This window comes from Triticum dicoccoides, chromosome 7A (assembly GCF_002162155.2).
Source record: "Triticum dicoccoides isolate Atlit2015 ecotype Zavitan chromosome 7A, WEW_v2.0, whole genome shotgun sequence".
Lineage (NCBI taxonomy): Eukaryota > Viridiplantae > Streptophyta > Magnoliopsida > Poales > Poaceae > Triticum > Triticum dicoccoides.
Genome location: NC_041392.1, coordinates 254,246,548 through 254,263,658, shown reverse-complemented (window position 1 = coordinate 254,263,658; position 17,111 = coordinate 254,246,548). Strand labels below are relative to the sequence as shown.

General features: G+C 47.1%; 2 protein-coding genes across 9 annotated transcripts; one reads left to right on the top strand and one right to left on the bottom strand.

Moving 5' to 3' along the window:
- Positions 1-5,191: 5,191 nt before the first annotated feature.
- Positions 5,192-8,751, bottom strand: LOC119328524 (pentatricopeptide repeat-containing protein At5g18390, mitochondrial-like). 8 transcript variants are annotated; one of them, XR_005159004.1, is made up of 3 exons: positions 7,172-8,751; positions 6,956-7,007; positions 5,192-5,807 (listed from the first exon to the last, which is right to left on the bottom strand). XR_005159004.1 is itself a non-coding variant. In XM_037601497.1 (2 exons), exon 1 carries the CDS (start codon positions 8,618-8,620, stop codon positions 7,241-7,243), a length of 1,380 nt encoding a protein of 459 aa, XP_037457394.1. In that variant the 5' UTR covers positions 8,621-8,751; the 3' UTR covers positions 5,192-7,007; positions 7,193-7,240. The 8 variants fall into 8 exon arrangements, 2 of the variants coding, with proteins under 2 accessions (XP_037457394.1, XP_037457395.1); XR_005159005.1 differs by having other exon boundaries at positions 7,193-8,751; XR_005159000.1 differs by having other exon boundaries at positions 6,699-8,751.
- Positions 8,752-8,759: 8 nt separating this feature from the next.
- Positions 8,760-10,886, top strand: LOC119328526 (60S ribosomal protein L32-1). The gene is made up of 4 exons (XM_037601499.1): positions 8,760-8,846; positions 8,946-9,042; positions 10,297-10,478; positions 10,567-10,886. Exons 2-4 carry the CDS (start codon positions 8,953-8,955, stop codon positions 10,694-10,696), a joined length of 402 nt encoding a protein of 133 aa, XP_037457396.1. The 5' UTR covers positions 8,760-8,846; positions 8,946-8,952; the 3' UTR covers positions 10,697-10,886.
- The last annotated feature ends 6,225 nt before the right edge of the window (positions 10,887-17,111 follow it).

The following is a 17,111-nucleotide window of genomic DNA, read 5'->3' as shown; positions in this document are numbered from 1 at the left end:
CTGGCAAGCCATTCGTCGCGGATGCTATGCTTAAAAGCTGCCAAGGCTTCGGCGTCCGGAGAGTTGACTATTTGGTTCTTTTTAGTAAGAAACCTGTTCCAAAGCTTTCGGGCTGACTCTCCGGGCTGTTGAGTTATATGACTCAAATCGTCCGCGTCTGGAGGTCGGACATAAGTCCCTTGAAAATTTGTCCGAAAAGCATCTTCGAGCTCTTCCCAGCTTCCAATGGAGTTTTCGGGGAGGCTTTTAAGCCAGTGCCAAGCTGGCCCTTTGAGTTTGAGGGGTAAATACTTAATGGCGTGGAGATTATATCCTTGAGCCATATGGATATGGAGGATATAGTCCTCAATCCAGACCCCAGGGTCTGATGTTCCGTCGTATGCCTCTATGTTTACGGGTTTGAATCCCTCTAGAAATTCAAGGTCCAACACCTCGTCGGTGAAACATAGGGGGTGTGCGGATGTTTGTTGTGTTGCATCGTATGATGGAGCGCGCTTGCGTGGTCCATAGATGGATCGCGTATTGGCTTATGTGCGGCGTTGTTTGCCGCTCTATGTTGGCCGTGAGGTCGTCTATCCGGCCAGATGGCCGTTCTAATTTTTAGTTGCGGGGGATCTAAGGCCTCCTCATTGAATTCAGGTAGAAACTTCCGCTTTGGGTAGCTCTTGGTGGGGCGATTACCGCCGTACTTCGCTGCTGAGTTGAGTGCTTTACTCCATCTGATTCTGAGTGTGTCGTGCGCAGCTTTGAGCCTTCGCTTCTATTTTTTTAGACTCCTCGCGGTGGCAACAAGCCTTTGACGGGCATTATGTTGCTCCGGGTGTCTGTTCGGTGTGATGTCGTCCGGACTATTATCTTTGACAGAGTCGGGTTGTTCGGTTTGATTCTCCATGTTGCCATGGTCCGGAGATGGTTCACCCTGCTCTAACGCTGGGTCTATATGATCATTGTTTCTGCCGAGGCGGGATTTGGAGCGGCGCTTACGCCGCCGCTTTGACTGCTTCTCAAGGGGACAACCCTTCGTTGCGTCCATCTGTTCCTCGTCGTCGTTTTCTTTTGGTGTGTTCACCATGTATATGTCATGTGGTGAAGTGGGCGTCCAGTGCCCTGTGGGCAGTGGTTCATGTTCGTCTCCTGCATCGTCGTCCATACCGTCGATGTCTTCGGAGTCGAAGTCGAGCATGTCGGTTAAGTCATCGACAGTGGCTACTAAGTGGGTGGTGGGTGGGCGGTGAATTTCTTCGTCATCCGCATCCCAAACCTACCGGACATAGTTCAGCCAGGATTCTCCTGACAAGGAGAGAGACCTTAATGAGTTCGGTATGTCGTCAAGGGGCGAGTGCTGAAAAATATCCGCGGAGGTAAACTCCATGATCGACGCCCAATCGGATTCGCTAGGAACGGGCGCAGGCGGTTCGGAGTCCGTGGCCGGAGAAGGATCCTGCAGTTTGACAACACGGCTCTCGTGCAGGGTAAGGTCAATGTTCGGCTCGATCGCTGCTGAGGGTAAGGCCTCTGTGGTGGGGTCCATCCACCCTTCCATGGACGGCGCAACTGGCTCCGAATTGAGGGTCGGAGCGGCTGCCGGTGCGATCTCCTGAACACCGTCTGATGGTAGAGCTAAATCGTACTCATCGTGACCGCGTGACGCACAAGGCAGAGGCTTGAATCCATCGAAGATCAAGTCTCCGCGGATATCGGCCGTGTAGTTTAAGCTTCCAAACCTAACCTGGTGGCCAGGGGCGTAACTTTCGCTCTGCTCCAGATGGCCAAGCGAGTTGGCCCGCAGTGCGAAGCCGCCGAACACAAAGATCTGTCCGGGGAGAAAAGTCTCACCCTGGACTGCATCGCTATCGATGATAGAAGGAGCCATCAAGCCTAATGGCGACGACACAGAGGAACTCTCAATGAAAGCACCAATGTCGGTGTCAAAACCGGCGGGTCTCGGGTAGGGGGTCCCGAACTGTGCGTCTAAGGCGGATGGTAACAGGAGGCAGGGGACACGATGTTTTACCCAGGTTCGGGCCCTCTTGATGGAGGTAAAACCCTACGTCCTGCTTGATTTATTCTTGATGATATGGGTATTACAAGAGTTGATCTACCACGAGATCGAAGAGGCTAAACCCTAGAAGCTAGCCTATGGTATGATTGTATGTTGTCCTACGGACTAAAACCCTCCGGTTTATATAGACACCGGAAAGGGCTAGGGTTACACAAGGTCGGTTACAAAGGAGGAGATATACATATCTGTATTGCCTAGCTTGCCTTCCACGCCAAGTAGAGTCCCATCCGGACACGAGACAAAGTCTTCAATCTTGTATCTTCATAGTCCAATAGTCCGGTCAAAGGATATAGTCCGGCTGTCCGGAGACCCCCTAATCCAGGACTCCCTCATGCGTGGAGCCAGGAGAGGTCGAGGCGGTGAGCCGGCGAGCATCAGGTGACTAGGCGACCAGCCCAGGCTGGGCGAGCGGCGGAGGGCGCGGGCGGGCGGCGGAGCAGGTGTGGACCGTGGAGCCATAGCAGGCGAGCAGGTGGGGAGCGGCGGAGTAGGCAAGCAGGGGAGCGCGGACCGGAGGGAAGTCACTGGTGGGCGGCGACGGCGGCGGCTGCCTGCGCCGATCTAGGTCTGGGGAACGAAGGGAGCAGGGGCGAGCGGTGGCTTGATGCGCCCGTGCGAGCCAGTCCTAGTGCGAGGCTGCGAGCGATGAGGACAACCTGGCCTTGGCCCTGGATGGCTGGGTGTGTATTGGGCCAAGCCCCGGGCTCATTCAAAAACATGCATAGGTAATAACTAAAAAAATTGTCAAGCCCCGGGCCTGGGGCCCAGATCCGCCCCTACTTACGGTCTACGAGGGTACGTAGACACACTTTCTCCTTGTTGCTATGCATCTCCATGGATAGATCATTGCGTGTGCGTATAATTTTTTTTATTTTCCATGCAACCATTCCCAACATAATCTCTGTTGGATCGCTGCCAAAGCCAAAGTTCCGGAATGCCACCAAGTGGCTCGTAGGGCAACTCTAACCGATCTCCAAAAAGTTAAGCGAGTAAAAGGCTTAGTGGAGTATAAATACTCCACTAAGTTTTGGCCGGACCTAGCCGATCCCCTAAACTTAACAGAGTATTTTTTTTCATTTGCATTTCAAGTTCGGCTACCGAAACACATTTCTTTGCTTCTTTATTTCATTCAACGACATTCGATTACATAATAATTCACCAATTCTTTGCTAGAAGAGCAATTAGACATTTTAGAAGATATCCAACTTCCATAACTACTCTGACTAGTTGCATTAGTATATTCTCGATGCCTTCATTGTTGATCTGCGGATTATCGATCTTGCGTAGTTCATTCTTCTTCTTTGATTCTAAAGAAGTAGACGTTGCTTCCCCTCTATTTTCTTCTCTAATCGCACATCTAGTCTCACGTTTAGCCTCAATTATAACGAGTGCACAAACATCTACTAATTTTCGTGCTATTAATAGATTGATGTATTCTTCTTCCAATACCAAAACAAGCATCCATCATCCTACACACATAGATGAGCATCAATGAGCTACCGAAATTGAACCGAATCCAGTGAAAAACCGAATCAACAAGCACATACCCCATCAATTGTGCATTTGAAGAACACCCATCCGTGATGTTTCGGCGTGGTAGAAACTTGGCGCACCACTTGTCGTGTGCAGTCGTCGTATTGTATGACCGCCAGCTGCAAGTCGGTGAGCCGCTGCACGAGCGCCGAGCCCGGGCGATGGTCGGCCGTGTAGTTGCCGGAGAACCGACGGCGGGAGCGATTAGAGTTGCTAGAGGAAGAGGCGGTACATGCATGCGGCGCAGAGGCTTAGCCGGGGCTGTGTGGTCTGCTTCTCGACCAATCCATGGCAAGGCGCAGCCGCTGGTGGCCCGAAACGCCATATCCGGCGGCGACGACAGCAGCCGCAGATCCCCTTGATTTTTGGCCGACGGCGGGACGAGAAGGTGGTGGAGGACAACGGCAGAGGCCTACAAGGCTTTCCCGGCGGCCGGCCGGTGCCGACGGGGAGGGGGGAGGGGTATGAGGGGCGGCGGGGGCGAAGATGCGGCGTGGGAGGGAAGGGAGAGGCAGCAGAGGAGAGCCGCGTCGTTTTACTCGGCGGAGCAAAGAGGGATTAAAAATAGGAATTTTTTTAGGGATAGGAGTAAAATTATACTCTGTTAGGCTGGATTGGAGATCGACTAGGTGCCGATTAGTGGAGTAAAAAGCTAAATATACACCACTAACCGGTTATAGGGGATCGGTTAGAAATGCCCTTAGCTACCCTTTTGCAAAGGAAATTTGTTACTTCCTCCTTCCATCTATATAGGGCTTAATGCGTATTTTAAGACTGTCTTTGACTATTGATAATAAGATTAATAATGCACAATATGTATAATGTAAAAATTATATCACTGGAAGCTCTTTTCACGTACAAATTTAACGATATGCTTTGTGTAACTTGCATACCATATATTATTGCTCTAACATTTGATCAAAGTTAGCCTCAAAAAATGCATTAGGTCCTATATAGACGGAAAGAGGGAGTGCTGCGTTGGAGCTTACTTTCCCAGTGCTTCACTCGCGGCTGACTCTCCACAATTGTTCTCGGATTGGTGGTCTAAATGCTGAGTGCCTTACAAAAAGAAGAATGAGATTGATGAGCGCACTGCTGCTGCATACGTACATTGCTTCAGGGATTTCGAAAGAACGAAATGCGAGAATCTTCAATAACAAGCGGGCAACCCCTCAGAGCGTTCTTCTGATTATCAGAGATGAAATCAGCCTCCTTGAGGAGGCCTCAGAGTGATCCGTTTTGCTGTTTCTGCGCACTCCTCTAGTAATATTTTGCTGTTTCTGCGCAATCCTCTGGTAGTTCTCTGTCTATCTTTTTCTAACGCTCTTCCTCTCCTTTTCCCTCCTCGTGGCTAGTTCCTAGTCTCTGTACAGTTTTGCTTTACCCCATAATGAAAATGCCGAGCTTCTGCAGTTCCGGTAAAAAAATAATGCAAGACTGATACCACTATTTTTTTTTGACAAACTCGAGATTGATACCCACTAACTTACAAGCAAGTAACCAAAATCATTCATACACGTTGTGGTTTTGCATTTCGCACTTCAGAACGAGCCTTTGTATTTGGACCAACTGAATTTACCCACAATTTCCATCACGGAAAGTTGAACAATGTATGCATCTTCAAAAGACCTTCGGTCGGGAAAAAAGACAAGGTATATCAGTTCATTGCAACATTCACATTAAGCAATGTTTTTTCACAAGAAAAAAAATCGATTCCCAGTCTATGAAATGCAAGACAATGTTGTATCTCATCATCAACTCCTCCCTCAGCTTCTCGAATTTGCATTCCTCAGCGGTGTGATCAGTCATAGGTTCATAGCTGACCTCCTGATTTCAAAACATCTCTGCATTCCCCCCTTCTGCAGTCGTGCCCATACGCTTACTAACACCGCCGTGACAGTAGTTTGTCGCCATACAGAAGGCAGACCATCGAACGCAAGGCAAATTCCTTCCCCAAATCACTGGGGAGTTCTTGAGTTCTGCAGTAGTATGTTCAGGAGACACAATAGCCTGTAATCAGCTTGTGAACGTCGAGCCACCGCATGCCCGGCTATTCTGGCCACATGATGTAACAACATAGGTTCATTCAGCTTTGATCTCGTTGGGTGCACCCGGATGGTTCCTTGTCAGAAGGTATTAGGACACTGTAAGGTAAGTCCAATTCTGCATGCCAATCGAGTATCTGATGCTCACGAAGGGCAAAGTTGAAACACTGCACACAAAAAAAGGAAGGAAAAAACATAAAGCAACAACCAACAGCTATGCAGAAGCAGAACAACCTTCATCATAGTCATTACAAAGGACGAGTAACAATCATTTCATGCAGTATGCTGATTCACAGGGGCCATTCTCACATTGTTCATCCTTAAAGAAGAGTGTCGGTGCTGTGGTGCAGGACATATATGAATCAATTGCAATGTACTACCAAACTATCTTAAAAGTTAAAACTGATGCATGGCCAACGAAACACTTCCACCATAAACTGATTTGAACACTTCAAACAGCTAACCATTTTCAGTATCACTTTGTCTCCGCAAATGTGCATTCTACAAAAAGGCGGAGCACTGTCAATCTCAAAAAATTGAAATCTCCCCCATTAAGACTCATACTGTGTTGTTCTTTTGTCCAGAAGACAACACAGGGACCTCAACCTTGCAATGGTAAGTGATTTGCCTTGAGGTTTCAGCACACAATATCAGTAGTCAGCCCTATCTCTACAACGCGATCTCAAATCGTACAAGGTATCATGGCTCCAATCTTTATTCTACATGAATTCTCATGGATCACAGAGTTGGTTCTAAATTCAACAGTGAAAGCACCTGGTCCACTTGGTCAAACACCGATGGGGCAGTGGGTATTTCAAAATCTAATCTATGCAACCACAACACTTAAATTCCACTCAACTTACTGCATACTCCACCACTACTCTTCTTGTTAACCTTCACTACACAAATTTGACCACATTAGTTGAGGCTATCCAATGATCTTATTCATTGATCCTTCCTACCCAAAACAAACAAATCACTCGACCAGCATATCCAACAGTCCAACAGCATAACATTGGTTTATGTCACAGGATACAATCAGAAGACAGGAATCCTACCTGAAAATTCAGAACCTTTACCATGCAATTCACAGCACCCCACTAGACAGCATCTACTTCCCGATTCATTCAGTTTCCTTCTAGTGACATCTCAACAATACACTTTTAAATCATACAAGGTAGCATGGCTCCAATCTTTATACTGAATTATCATGGAGCACAGAGTTGGTGCTAAATTGAACAGTGAAAACACCTGATCAAACACCAATGGACCATGGATATTTCAATAATCTTATCTATGCAACCACAAAACTTACATTCTTCTGAACTTAGTGCCTACTCCACCACTACTTTTCTTGTGAACCTACACTGCACAATTTTGAGCAAATTAGTTGAGGCTATCTGATGGCCTTATTCATTGATTCTTCCTACCGAAAACAAATAAATCACTTGCCAAGCATACCAGTCACAGCCCAACAGCATAGCACTGGCGGCCTATGTCATGAAATGCAATTAGAAGATAGGAGCCCAACCTAGTAATTCAGAAACTTTACCAAGCAATTCGCAGCGCCCCACTAGACCGCATCTACTTCCGGATCCATTCAGTTTCCTTTTAGTGACATCTCAAGCTGCTCCATCCTCCGGGCTAGGTCATGTTTCCCAAGATGCCGCAGCCCATCGACTACAACGTTAAAGGTTGGCGCCCGTGGCGCGAACCCAGCCTCACTCATCTCAAGAAGGTAGTTTGCAGCATCCAAGAACCGACCACCTCTCACACACATTTTGACAAGCATCACATACACAGGCCGATTGGGTGGGTGCCCCTTGGACTTCATATCACCAAAAAAGGCGAAAGCATCAGCGAAACGACCTGCCTTGCAGAGCGCCTTGACGATCGCCGCATATAGACTTGGGAAGGGCCGGTGGCCATCCTCAATAGCCGCATAGAACAATCGGAATGCCTCCTCAATTCGGCCAGCCTTGGCCACGGCCGGTAGCATCACTTTGTAAGTTGAGATATCTGGGCACATGCCACGACTGGAAGCATCGGCAAGAAGACCCACGGCGAATTCCACATCACCAGCATCGCAAAGCGCCTGGGCGAGCGAGTTGAACGTGGCCACGTCGGGAAGGACGCCCTCCTTGGTGATGCGGAGGGCGAATGCCTTGGCTTCCTCCAGGCGCCCAGCTCGGACGAGCCCGTCGACGAGGAGGTCCCGGCCGCGCACCGGCGGCCGGAACCCGCGGGACGACATGTCGTCGAGGAACGCCTGCGCCTCCCGGAGCTTCCCCGACGCGCACCAGGCGTCGACGAGCGTGCTGAACGTGGCGCGGTCGGGGGCCACGCCCTTGCGCGCCATGCGGCGGAGCAGCTTGTAGGCGCCGGCAAAGTTGCCGTTGGCGCAGAGCGCGTCCAGAAGGGCGTTGTAGACCTCGGTGGTCTGCGGGCACCCGAAGTGGGGAAGGCGATTGAAGACCTCGACGGCCTGCTCAGCGAGGCGGGAGTGGCCGTAGGACGAGATCACCGCCGAAAAGGTTGCCGGAGAGAGGGGGAGGCCGAGCGCGCGCATGTCGGAGGCCTGGGTCCAGAGGTGGGTGAAGAGGCGCGCGCGGGCGAGCGGGAGGAGCAGCGCGTCGAAGTGATCGGCGGAGGGGGAGAAATTGGGCTTCGCCCGGAGCCACGCGAGGAAGCGGGCGGCGTGGAGGGGCTCGGAGGGGGCAGCGGCGCGGATGACGCGGAGCGCGAGGTCCGGCGGGAAGGGGGACGGCAGGCGGAGGCGGTTCAGGGTGCGCTCCAGGTAGAAGTCGCGCCGTACGATGGTGGAGAGGTGGTTGACCGCCGCGAAGTAGGCGTCCTTGGAGGTGGGGTGCTGCGGCAGCTCATCGGCGCCGGCCGCGTAGTCGGGGAGCGTGGCGAGTCGGCGGAGGCCGAGCCGGTCGCCGAGGCGGCGGAGAACGGCGGCGGAGACGGAGGGCGACATTTCTCGCCTCGCCTCTAGAAACGGAGGCCCACTCTGCAACTGGGCAAGTTATTGCAATGTACCGGGCTTAACTTTCTATTTTTCGGGCTAGACCGCACTGGCCCATTCGAGCCCATGTAACTAGGGTTTGTGGAGGGTATAAATACTGCGCCTTGCAATTCCATCCCCGCCGCCGCTCTTCTTCCTCCTCTCTTCGTGTTAGGGTTAGGGCCATTCGCTCCCGAAGGTAGCAAGCAAGCTCGCAGACGAGCTCCCACCTCGTTTTTCCGGGTGATTTTAGCCTCGTTGTCTGATTCGAACCCCTTCTTCTGGTTTTGCCCGACAGATCAGAGATGGCGGTGCCGCTTCTGACGAAGAAGATCGTGAAGAAGAGGGTCAAGCACTTCAAGAGGGCCCATAGCGACCGCTACATTGGCCTCAAGGTATCTACCTCTTCCCCAAGACCTCTATGTAGTGGATATTACAAGTGCCTCATGTTTTGATTGCTTCGTGCAGTTGATTTTACCCGGTTCTAGATCCCGATTGTTAAGCATGCTGTCGTTTCAACTTTCAAAGTTTACCGCGGTTCATGGCCTGCTGTAGTATCTCCATTGCATAATCTGGAGGTCTCTGACGTTTTGTAGTATTATTCACTTTTGATACGTAGTCGCTGTATGCCAAATTTACCACTTCTGCTTAGGCTATGTTACTGTGAAATGGCAGTGTTGAAGTCGTTGATTCAGCACGATAGTGTTGTACGATATTAGCGTATGTTGCTGTAGAAATTTATTGTGTTTTCTGAAGGTGGAAACCATTTAGGATATGAACAAGCACAAATTCGATAACCGAACGACTAATGTTTAAATTGAAATTGTTTGTTGCACTTGTACATCAAATCATCAATGAGCATTGGGTTGAAAGCTTATAGTAGACACTTAGCCGGGCATTTGTGTTTTAGTTTTACCTTGTTTTATTGATGACTTTGTGAAGAAAGGAAGTGATGGCTTAGTAAAAGGTCTGAGTAAGAAAACATCTTCTTGAGCAAATATTGGGTTAAATGAAGAGGGCCCTAGCCCTTACATTAGTAAGTACTGTGGCTGTCGCAACCTCTTCTACAGCAATTTATTCATGTCTTCATGAAGTGGGATGAATTAAAAAAAGGCGTGGGCTTCATTCTAAGTATGAATGCTTTGCTTAGACTTCTCCCAACACTTGTTTACCAATGTGCGCTCAAGAAGTCATGTTTTCTGCATGATTAGTACCTTCTCTCTGATCCTTTCAGCTTAACTACTTCTACACTGTTATGTAACCTTGAGCTGAGCAGCATTTTCTTGGTGTGTTATTCTTCTATTTTGTGTTCTATGATTTTTTTGTTGCAAGTATACCCCCATACACCAAAGCCAGCAAGCGATTTGTTGCTTTGCTCAATTATAATTATTTTTGTGTTGTCCGATGGTACAAGTATGGCTAGGCAACTTATTGTGTAGGATGGTAACTGCTTGTAATTTACCATTGTTTCTGAATGTCATAAAATTATTATTGTCCATTATAGAGTCCACAAGGAGCAGGTGATGCCAGGTTGTTTGGTATTTCAGATGTGTTGAATCTTGTTTTTTCATCTCTTCTGGACTTGTCCTCTTGTTTATTGTGTATAATGTTTTGCTTGAACTGAACAATATTTTCATTTTTGATTGTAGCAAAGCTGGCGCAGGCCAAAGGGTATTGATTCCCGTGTCAGGAGAAAGTTCAAGGGATGCACCTTGATGCCCAACATTGGCTACGGTTCTGACAAGAAGACCAGGCACTACCTTCCCAACAAGTTCAAGAAGTTTGTTGTCCACAATGTGTCTGAGCTGGAGCTGCTTATGATGCACAACAGGTAATGGGTGTCTATCATGCCTTGTACAGTACTGTCTTCCACTATTATGGTCATGCTAATCGTAATATGCCTTGTTTCTTGCAACCAGGACCTACTGTGCGGAGATCGCCCACAACGTCTCCACCAAGAAGCGCAAGGACATCGTTGAGCGTGCTGCGCAGCTCGACATCGTGGTTACCAACAAGCTTGCCAGGCTCCGCAGCCAGGAGGATGAGTAGACTGTCAGGTGCTATGTTTTGGTCTGGTTCGTATGTAGGAAAGTACTCCGCTGTTCTTTGTTGTGTGACTGTCAGGGATATCTGTTATTCCAACCTTTTTGCTACCAGTGCCGACTGTAATGTGTCAAAGATCTACTATTGCCTTTATAATCTAGATCCCATTGCCAATTGCTGAAAAGCGTGTGTTAAATTGGGGTTTGGGTCTGCTTTATATTCCGGTGATAAAATTTGAAACATCTGTTTGGGAACTTGTGATCTTGTCACGTTGTTCTGAGACTAAGGGAGACTCAATCTGGTGGGACATGGTCTGTACCTGCTGGAACATAAAACTCCCATTTCTGATTCATTTCATGGGTTTTATGCACTTTGCACAGGGACGTGTTATATGGCACAACCGTTTTTTTCCGTACTACCGCAATATAAGATGTTTATACTTTTTCCTGAATCAGATGTATATAGGCATGTTTTAGTGTGTTTTCATTCATTTGAACTGTGTTTGTTTGTATGTTGTTCATATTGAAATATCCAAAACATCTTATATGTATCATTGGAGGGAGTACCATATATACCAACTAAACCGAGTTAAGCTCTGGCTCATGTCACAAACGAAACGGAACTGGTAACAATCATGTAATCATGGTCCGATCTCTGTCAGACGCCTACCAGAATGTTTCAGCACAGTAGCGGACAGCAGTGAAGGCATCGAGAGTGGTTGGTGTTGGTCCGTTTGATAACAAGAGGCAGAGCCCAACACATGGGTTGCCTTGCAATGGTCATTCTCATCTTCTATGGCATGTAACCAAGAGCTTTATCTTTTTCTGTAGATATGTTTTCTCATAACATTTGATCGTTTGAACCATGTGCTCAAATGACGAATCATTTATATCACTAAATTTTTCATGTTGAGTTTTTCAAAATCAGATCTCATGTTAATAGGTTTTGACAAACTTTTTATTCACAGAAAAACTGAAGACAGAAAAACAGAATCTGCCAAAACAAACAAACTGAGAACACAGTTGTGTTTTTTTTCCTTCAGGATGCACATCTGTGCTTCTCGTGAAAGCACATGTTGCGCTTTTGCAGGAAGCACAGTTGTGCTTCTCATGAAATCACAACTATGCTTCCTCGCTTCTCGTGGAATAAACATCACTTTCGCAAGAAAAGTCGACCAAAGCCTAGAAAAAATCAAGCAAATGCCCAAAGCTGAAAAAACAGATAAAAATCCTAAAAAGTGTGCCAAAAAAAACAAGCGGCACGGTGGCTGATGCACCCCTTTGCTTTTTTTAGGGAAAACATGCAATGCTTTATTGATCAATGGAACGGTTTACAGGAATAAATAGAGTATCAAAGGGTTGTAGAAGCCAAACATGGCGCCCTTCACCCAAATGCAAAGCATGTCTATCTAAACTATGCGCCTCCGTATTGAAGTGACGTTCTTCATGAGCAAAAGAGATTGCCTGAAAATCACTACAACCGTCCTTTATTTCTCTGACGATTGGGCCAGTGATACCATGAGTTCCTGAGTTGATGTCATTGATGGCGGAGAGACAGTCCGAGGCCGCTGTGATGTTTTAGAGTAGCAAGTCCCTCCCCAACGATAGCGCCTCACGACACGCCAAAGTTTCCAAAATGTGTGGGTCGGTCAGCCCGTGAAAAACCACAACCGAAGAACCCATGTACACACATTGTCCATCCCGGCATACAGCGCTGACCGCACCAATAGGTGGGCTTCTACACACTACACCATCCACATTAATCTTCACATATCCATGCGGGGGCAGGATCCATTTCCTTGCCTGTTCCTGCGGCTGGCGAGCATGTGATAACACCTGTGATGGTTGAGCCAAAGCTAGATCAGAGAGATACCTATTGATGAAAGAAAAGGTCGCCAAAGGGCTTTGGTGCTCTCCTTCATGGATCAATTTCCTCTGCGCCAACCATATCGCCCAGAAGGTAACAACAACTCGGATCATTTCTGCATGTGATACCGCAGCAAGTATACTGAAGAGCCAAGATTTTGCGTCAGGTTCCACCGTGGCCAGAATGTGCTCAACCAGCTCCGTCGAAGCCAAACATGACGCACCCCTTTGCTAGCTCTCAAAAAGAAGGTAACCCTTTGCTCGCTTGGAAATTGGGCGAATCCTATTTGGAGCCCGTGGGCGAAAAATTGATCCTGTGACGCCCATGCGAGGCTAGTTGGGCGAGCCCAGTATGCGGATCGCTTCGCTGCTACTTTTTTTTGGTTTTCTTGTTGTTGTTTATTGTACGTTTTTTCTTCAGTTTTCTGTGTTTGTTTTTCTCTTAATTAATTTTATTTATTTTCTTAGTTATTCTTGTACATTTTTCTGTTCTTCTGTTTGTTGGTTTTTTTCCTACTTTTTGGCTTTCTGTTTTAGGTATATCTTTTCTTTTTGTTTTATTTCTTTTTTTACATTATTTTGGATTTCTATTTTCTTCATTTTTATTTTTAAATTTAAAAAATTAGTTTTATAAATTAATATTTTTTGAATATATGGTAACTTTTTTGAAACACGGGGTTACCTTTTTAAACATACGCTGAACTTTTTGTAATATATAGTGATATTTTTTCATATACGGTGAGTATTTGTTAAATACATCGAGCAATTTTTTCTCAAATATAAACTAATTTTTTTTCGAATATATGGTGATTTGTGTTATATAGGGTGAACTTTTTAAATGCACACTGAACATTTTTAAACACAAATTGAACTCTTTAAAATAAACAAACATTATATACACATTTGATTTTTAATTGACTTTTAAACATTGTAATTCATAAATATATTTTTATTTTTTTATGCACTCAGTTAATTAATATTTTCACCCGAAAATTTAATGAAAATGGCGGCTACATTTCGGGCCGATTTAAGCCAGCATGGGTGTTTCGTCTTTTATATGACGCCTGTGTCCGTCATACAGGGGACTCTAAAAATTGGAGCCGGTTCGCCTCGGTCTTCTGCAAATTTATAATCTGGTGTTTCCTCAGATGCAGATCATGTTGCTTGCACCCTCAGTTTCTCATCACTGGTTTGTAGCTCAAGACGTCTTCTCATGTTGCAGTAGTTCCTTCTTGGCTCAGCAACTAACATAAGATAACGAGGCGTTTTCTGGTCAACACTTCGTTTTGTGGCCATAAAACACCACCTGCATTTTGTAGCTTTTTTTTTTCCTTTTTCATTTTCTCGGTGGAATTAGCTAAGCTTTAAAAAAAAAGCGGCTAGGGTTTCTGCCTCCCGTCGGAAGCACCGCCGATCTTCCACGTCTCCTGTGGCCTTAGGGCCATGGGTGCGCGGTGGATCCCGGTCCTTACTGGCGGGAGGGCTTCGTTTTCAGGTGCTTCTTCAAGTTTTGTTAGAGCTTATGTCCTGCTCAAGAAGACGAGATGGCGGCGACTTCTTGAAGATGGAATATGGTTCTTCCCGCCTAGCCCCCGTCCTAGTGTGTGTCTAGCATCGTCGGAGGCCGTGTGTCTCTGGCAGATCTCACGAGATTTGGTCGGTAGTTGTCTTTGATTGATCCGCTCGGATCCGGTCTTTGTTCGTCTTTGCTCATGTGTCTTCAGGTTGGATCTTTCCGATCTAAAATTCTCTTCATCGGCGGCAGTTGCTGTTCTGGTGCGTTGATGGGATCTTAGCACGACGGCTTCCTGACTGTCTACTACAACAAATTGTGCCTGACTCCGACGAGGGAGGGGCGATGACGGCGGCGCGCCTTAGGCTCGCTTCAGTGCTTGCAGTCGTCGCTAGGTGGTCTATAAATCGTGATGCATTTTTTTATTATTTCTAGTGTTCGTTGTACTGCCATAACTGAAAATGAATATATCGACAGTTTTCCGCAAAAAAAAAAGAATTAGCTAAGCTTTTTTCTTTTTTAGTTCAACTCAAAACGTAGGAAGATTCCACATTCTGGATGGCCTCTCCACGCCAGTGAATGAATGAATCGAATAAAGGGCCTTTTCTTTCGGTTCACTCTTTGCGCAGCCGGAGCAGTGTCCCCTCCGCCCCAAAGACAAAAGAGAAGGAACAGTCCATCGTCGATCGACCCGGCCGCATGTTTGGTATAGTAGAAGCTTTTATGGCGAGCCTCCCGCGGCCGCTACAGCCTACACCTGTAAGCCCACAGTATCGCTCGTACAAAGCGATCATCATCCACAATGCCCATTTTTTTTCCCCCATTCCTTCGCTGCGCGGGAAGATATGCGCCTCTGCCTTTTCCGTCCCCAAGCCCACGATCAGGGCCTCAAAGCTCATACAAGACCGAGAGCACCTCAGCTACTGCTGCGGATGCAACAATAGCGACGCGCCGAGAGATGTGCAGCGAGTAGGTCGCCTTTCTTCTCTGGGATGCAGGAGGGTGCGTTGTGCCTAACACTGCAGGCTCCTCAGTGCCAGTACCACACAGACTACCTTTTTTTTTCCCTAATATTGTTGGGTACCGTCACAGCTATGCCAATCAATCGGAAGTGTGATTAGACGTGTGGTTGGCACGTGATTGCACATGATTTTTATTGTGGGAGATTAATAACCATGGCAGATTTCACCGTGAAATTTTCCACGTAAGAGCATGCCTAGTAGTACAACCAACTGCTAGCTATATAATGTTGTCATGTCATCCATAGTCATCATTTAGTCACTTATAGAAGCACACGTATAACTAAACTCTTGCATGAGAGCACACCCTTCTTCAATTTTCATGTATCTATCCTTCACATGGACAAAATTGTCATGTACTTGCTCTAATAAGCAACTCAAACGAGCTAATTTATCATTATTGAGGTAGTAGTCGTCAAAGATAGAGAAGTTCGACCGTTTACTATCCAAACGTCATCAGTTTCCGAACAGAAGCAGTGGCATATATGAATTCCGGTAACAAATCACGCACAAGGAAATTTAGGCACCAGACATGGACTCATGGACGCAACCGGCCAGCCTGCTTTTCGCAAGGACATGCACGCACTTTCCCTTTCCCTGCCAGAGTGGTAACATCATCCACACAGTTCCCAGCAGCAGCAGTAACATCCATGCATCACGTAGCGTAGGCCGAGCTTTACTACTCCGAGCTTTCGCTAGGGTTAGGAAAGTTGACCTGCGAGGCCTCGCAATTCATCTCCGCCTTCGCTTTGCCGCTGTTTGTTGGTTCGTATAGCTAGCTAGGGCGTGATGAGCGGCAGGACGTACGTACGGTGAAACCAAAGTCAAGGGAGGATCTATCACCGGGCTACGTAGCACAGCACACTTGCGCTCGGCCGTTATTGGCATTCATGTTGGTGGCAGGGGGACTTGGCGGTACGCCACGGCAAGAGCTACACCAGCGTCGCCGTTTGGCCCAAGGGCTCCGGGCAAGATGGGCATGAGCCTAGCATTGATTGGTAAATGGATGATGGTAAGATGGATTTGGCATTGATTTTGATGATCGAGTGGCAAATGGGTGATTACCGGACGTCGAATTACTGCACCCGATGGAGCACATGTGTGCTCTTTTAATTTTCCAAATTTCAGAAAGCGGGTCTAGAAAATTCAGGACAATTATAAAGAATGCATGTCGTAGTTATAAGGGTGAACTATGCAAGAAATATGTATGCATAAGGGCATTTCTAACCGACCCCCTAAAATCGTGGAGTATATTTACTCCACTAAGTTTTGGCCGGACCTAGCCGATCCCCTACATATAACGGAGTAATTTTTTGTTTTTTCAATTCTAGCATAAATTGCAACTACATATTAGCATACATATAGAAACTAAACACAAATTTGAATGTTCAAGCAAATCATGAATATAGTTTAGAAACTGAATTCAAAAATTTACAAACCGAATTATTCAAATTTGAACACGCCGAATGGTTCAAATGTAGCAAATAGCATGTGATAGAACAATTAGGTCTCGCTAAGACGTTGCCAGTGATGCTTAATAAGATCTTGTTGGAGCTAAGCATGAACTTGTCGGTTCTCGGTCTTGCGATGCTCCTCAAGGAATGGCAGGATCCTATTTGTATGTACACTGACTCAAGCGGAGTCCCGTTGGTGATGTACCGAAAGTTTTTAGACATATCGCTCTCGTCTTCAATGATCATGTTATGCAATATGATGCAACAAGTCATGATCTGCCATAGAACCCTGGAGCTCCAGTACTTGGCAGGGCCACGAACAATAGCAAAGTCTGAAGCACACCGAAGGCTCTCTCAACATTTTTCCTAGTAGCTTGCTGCACTCTGTCTCGAAGGAGATGAGGGCTTGTCGGCGGTGGCGATGCCTATGGGACTATGGGTGTCATCTCCTTCTTGAAGGCGTCACGGCGGTTCCTCTTCATCCTCCATATTGCTTCAAGGGAAATCTTGATCCCTTGATTGGGCGGTGGCGGTGCTACGGTGTCGTCTCCTTTCTGAAGGTACCGCCTT

Coding starts and splice junctions, on each gene's coding strand:
- LOC119328524 (XM_037601497.1), bottom strand. CDS start 8,620: ATGTCGCCCTCCGTCTCCGCCGCCGTTCTCCGCCGCCTCGGCGACCGG.
- LOC119328526 (XM_037601499.1), top strand. CDS start 8,953: ATGGCGGTGCCGCTTCTGACGAAGAAGATCGTGAAGAAGAGGGTCAAG. Junction 9,043..10,296: donor ACCGCTACATTGGCCTCAAG/GTATCTACCTCT, acceptor TTTTGATTGTAG/CAAAGCTGGCGCAGGCCAAA. Junction 10,479..10,566: donor CTGCTTATGATGCACAACAG/GTAATGGGTGTC, acceptor TCTTGCAACCAG/GACCTACTGTGCGGAGATCG.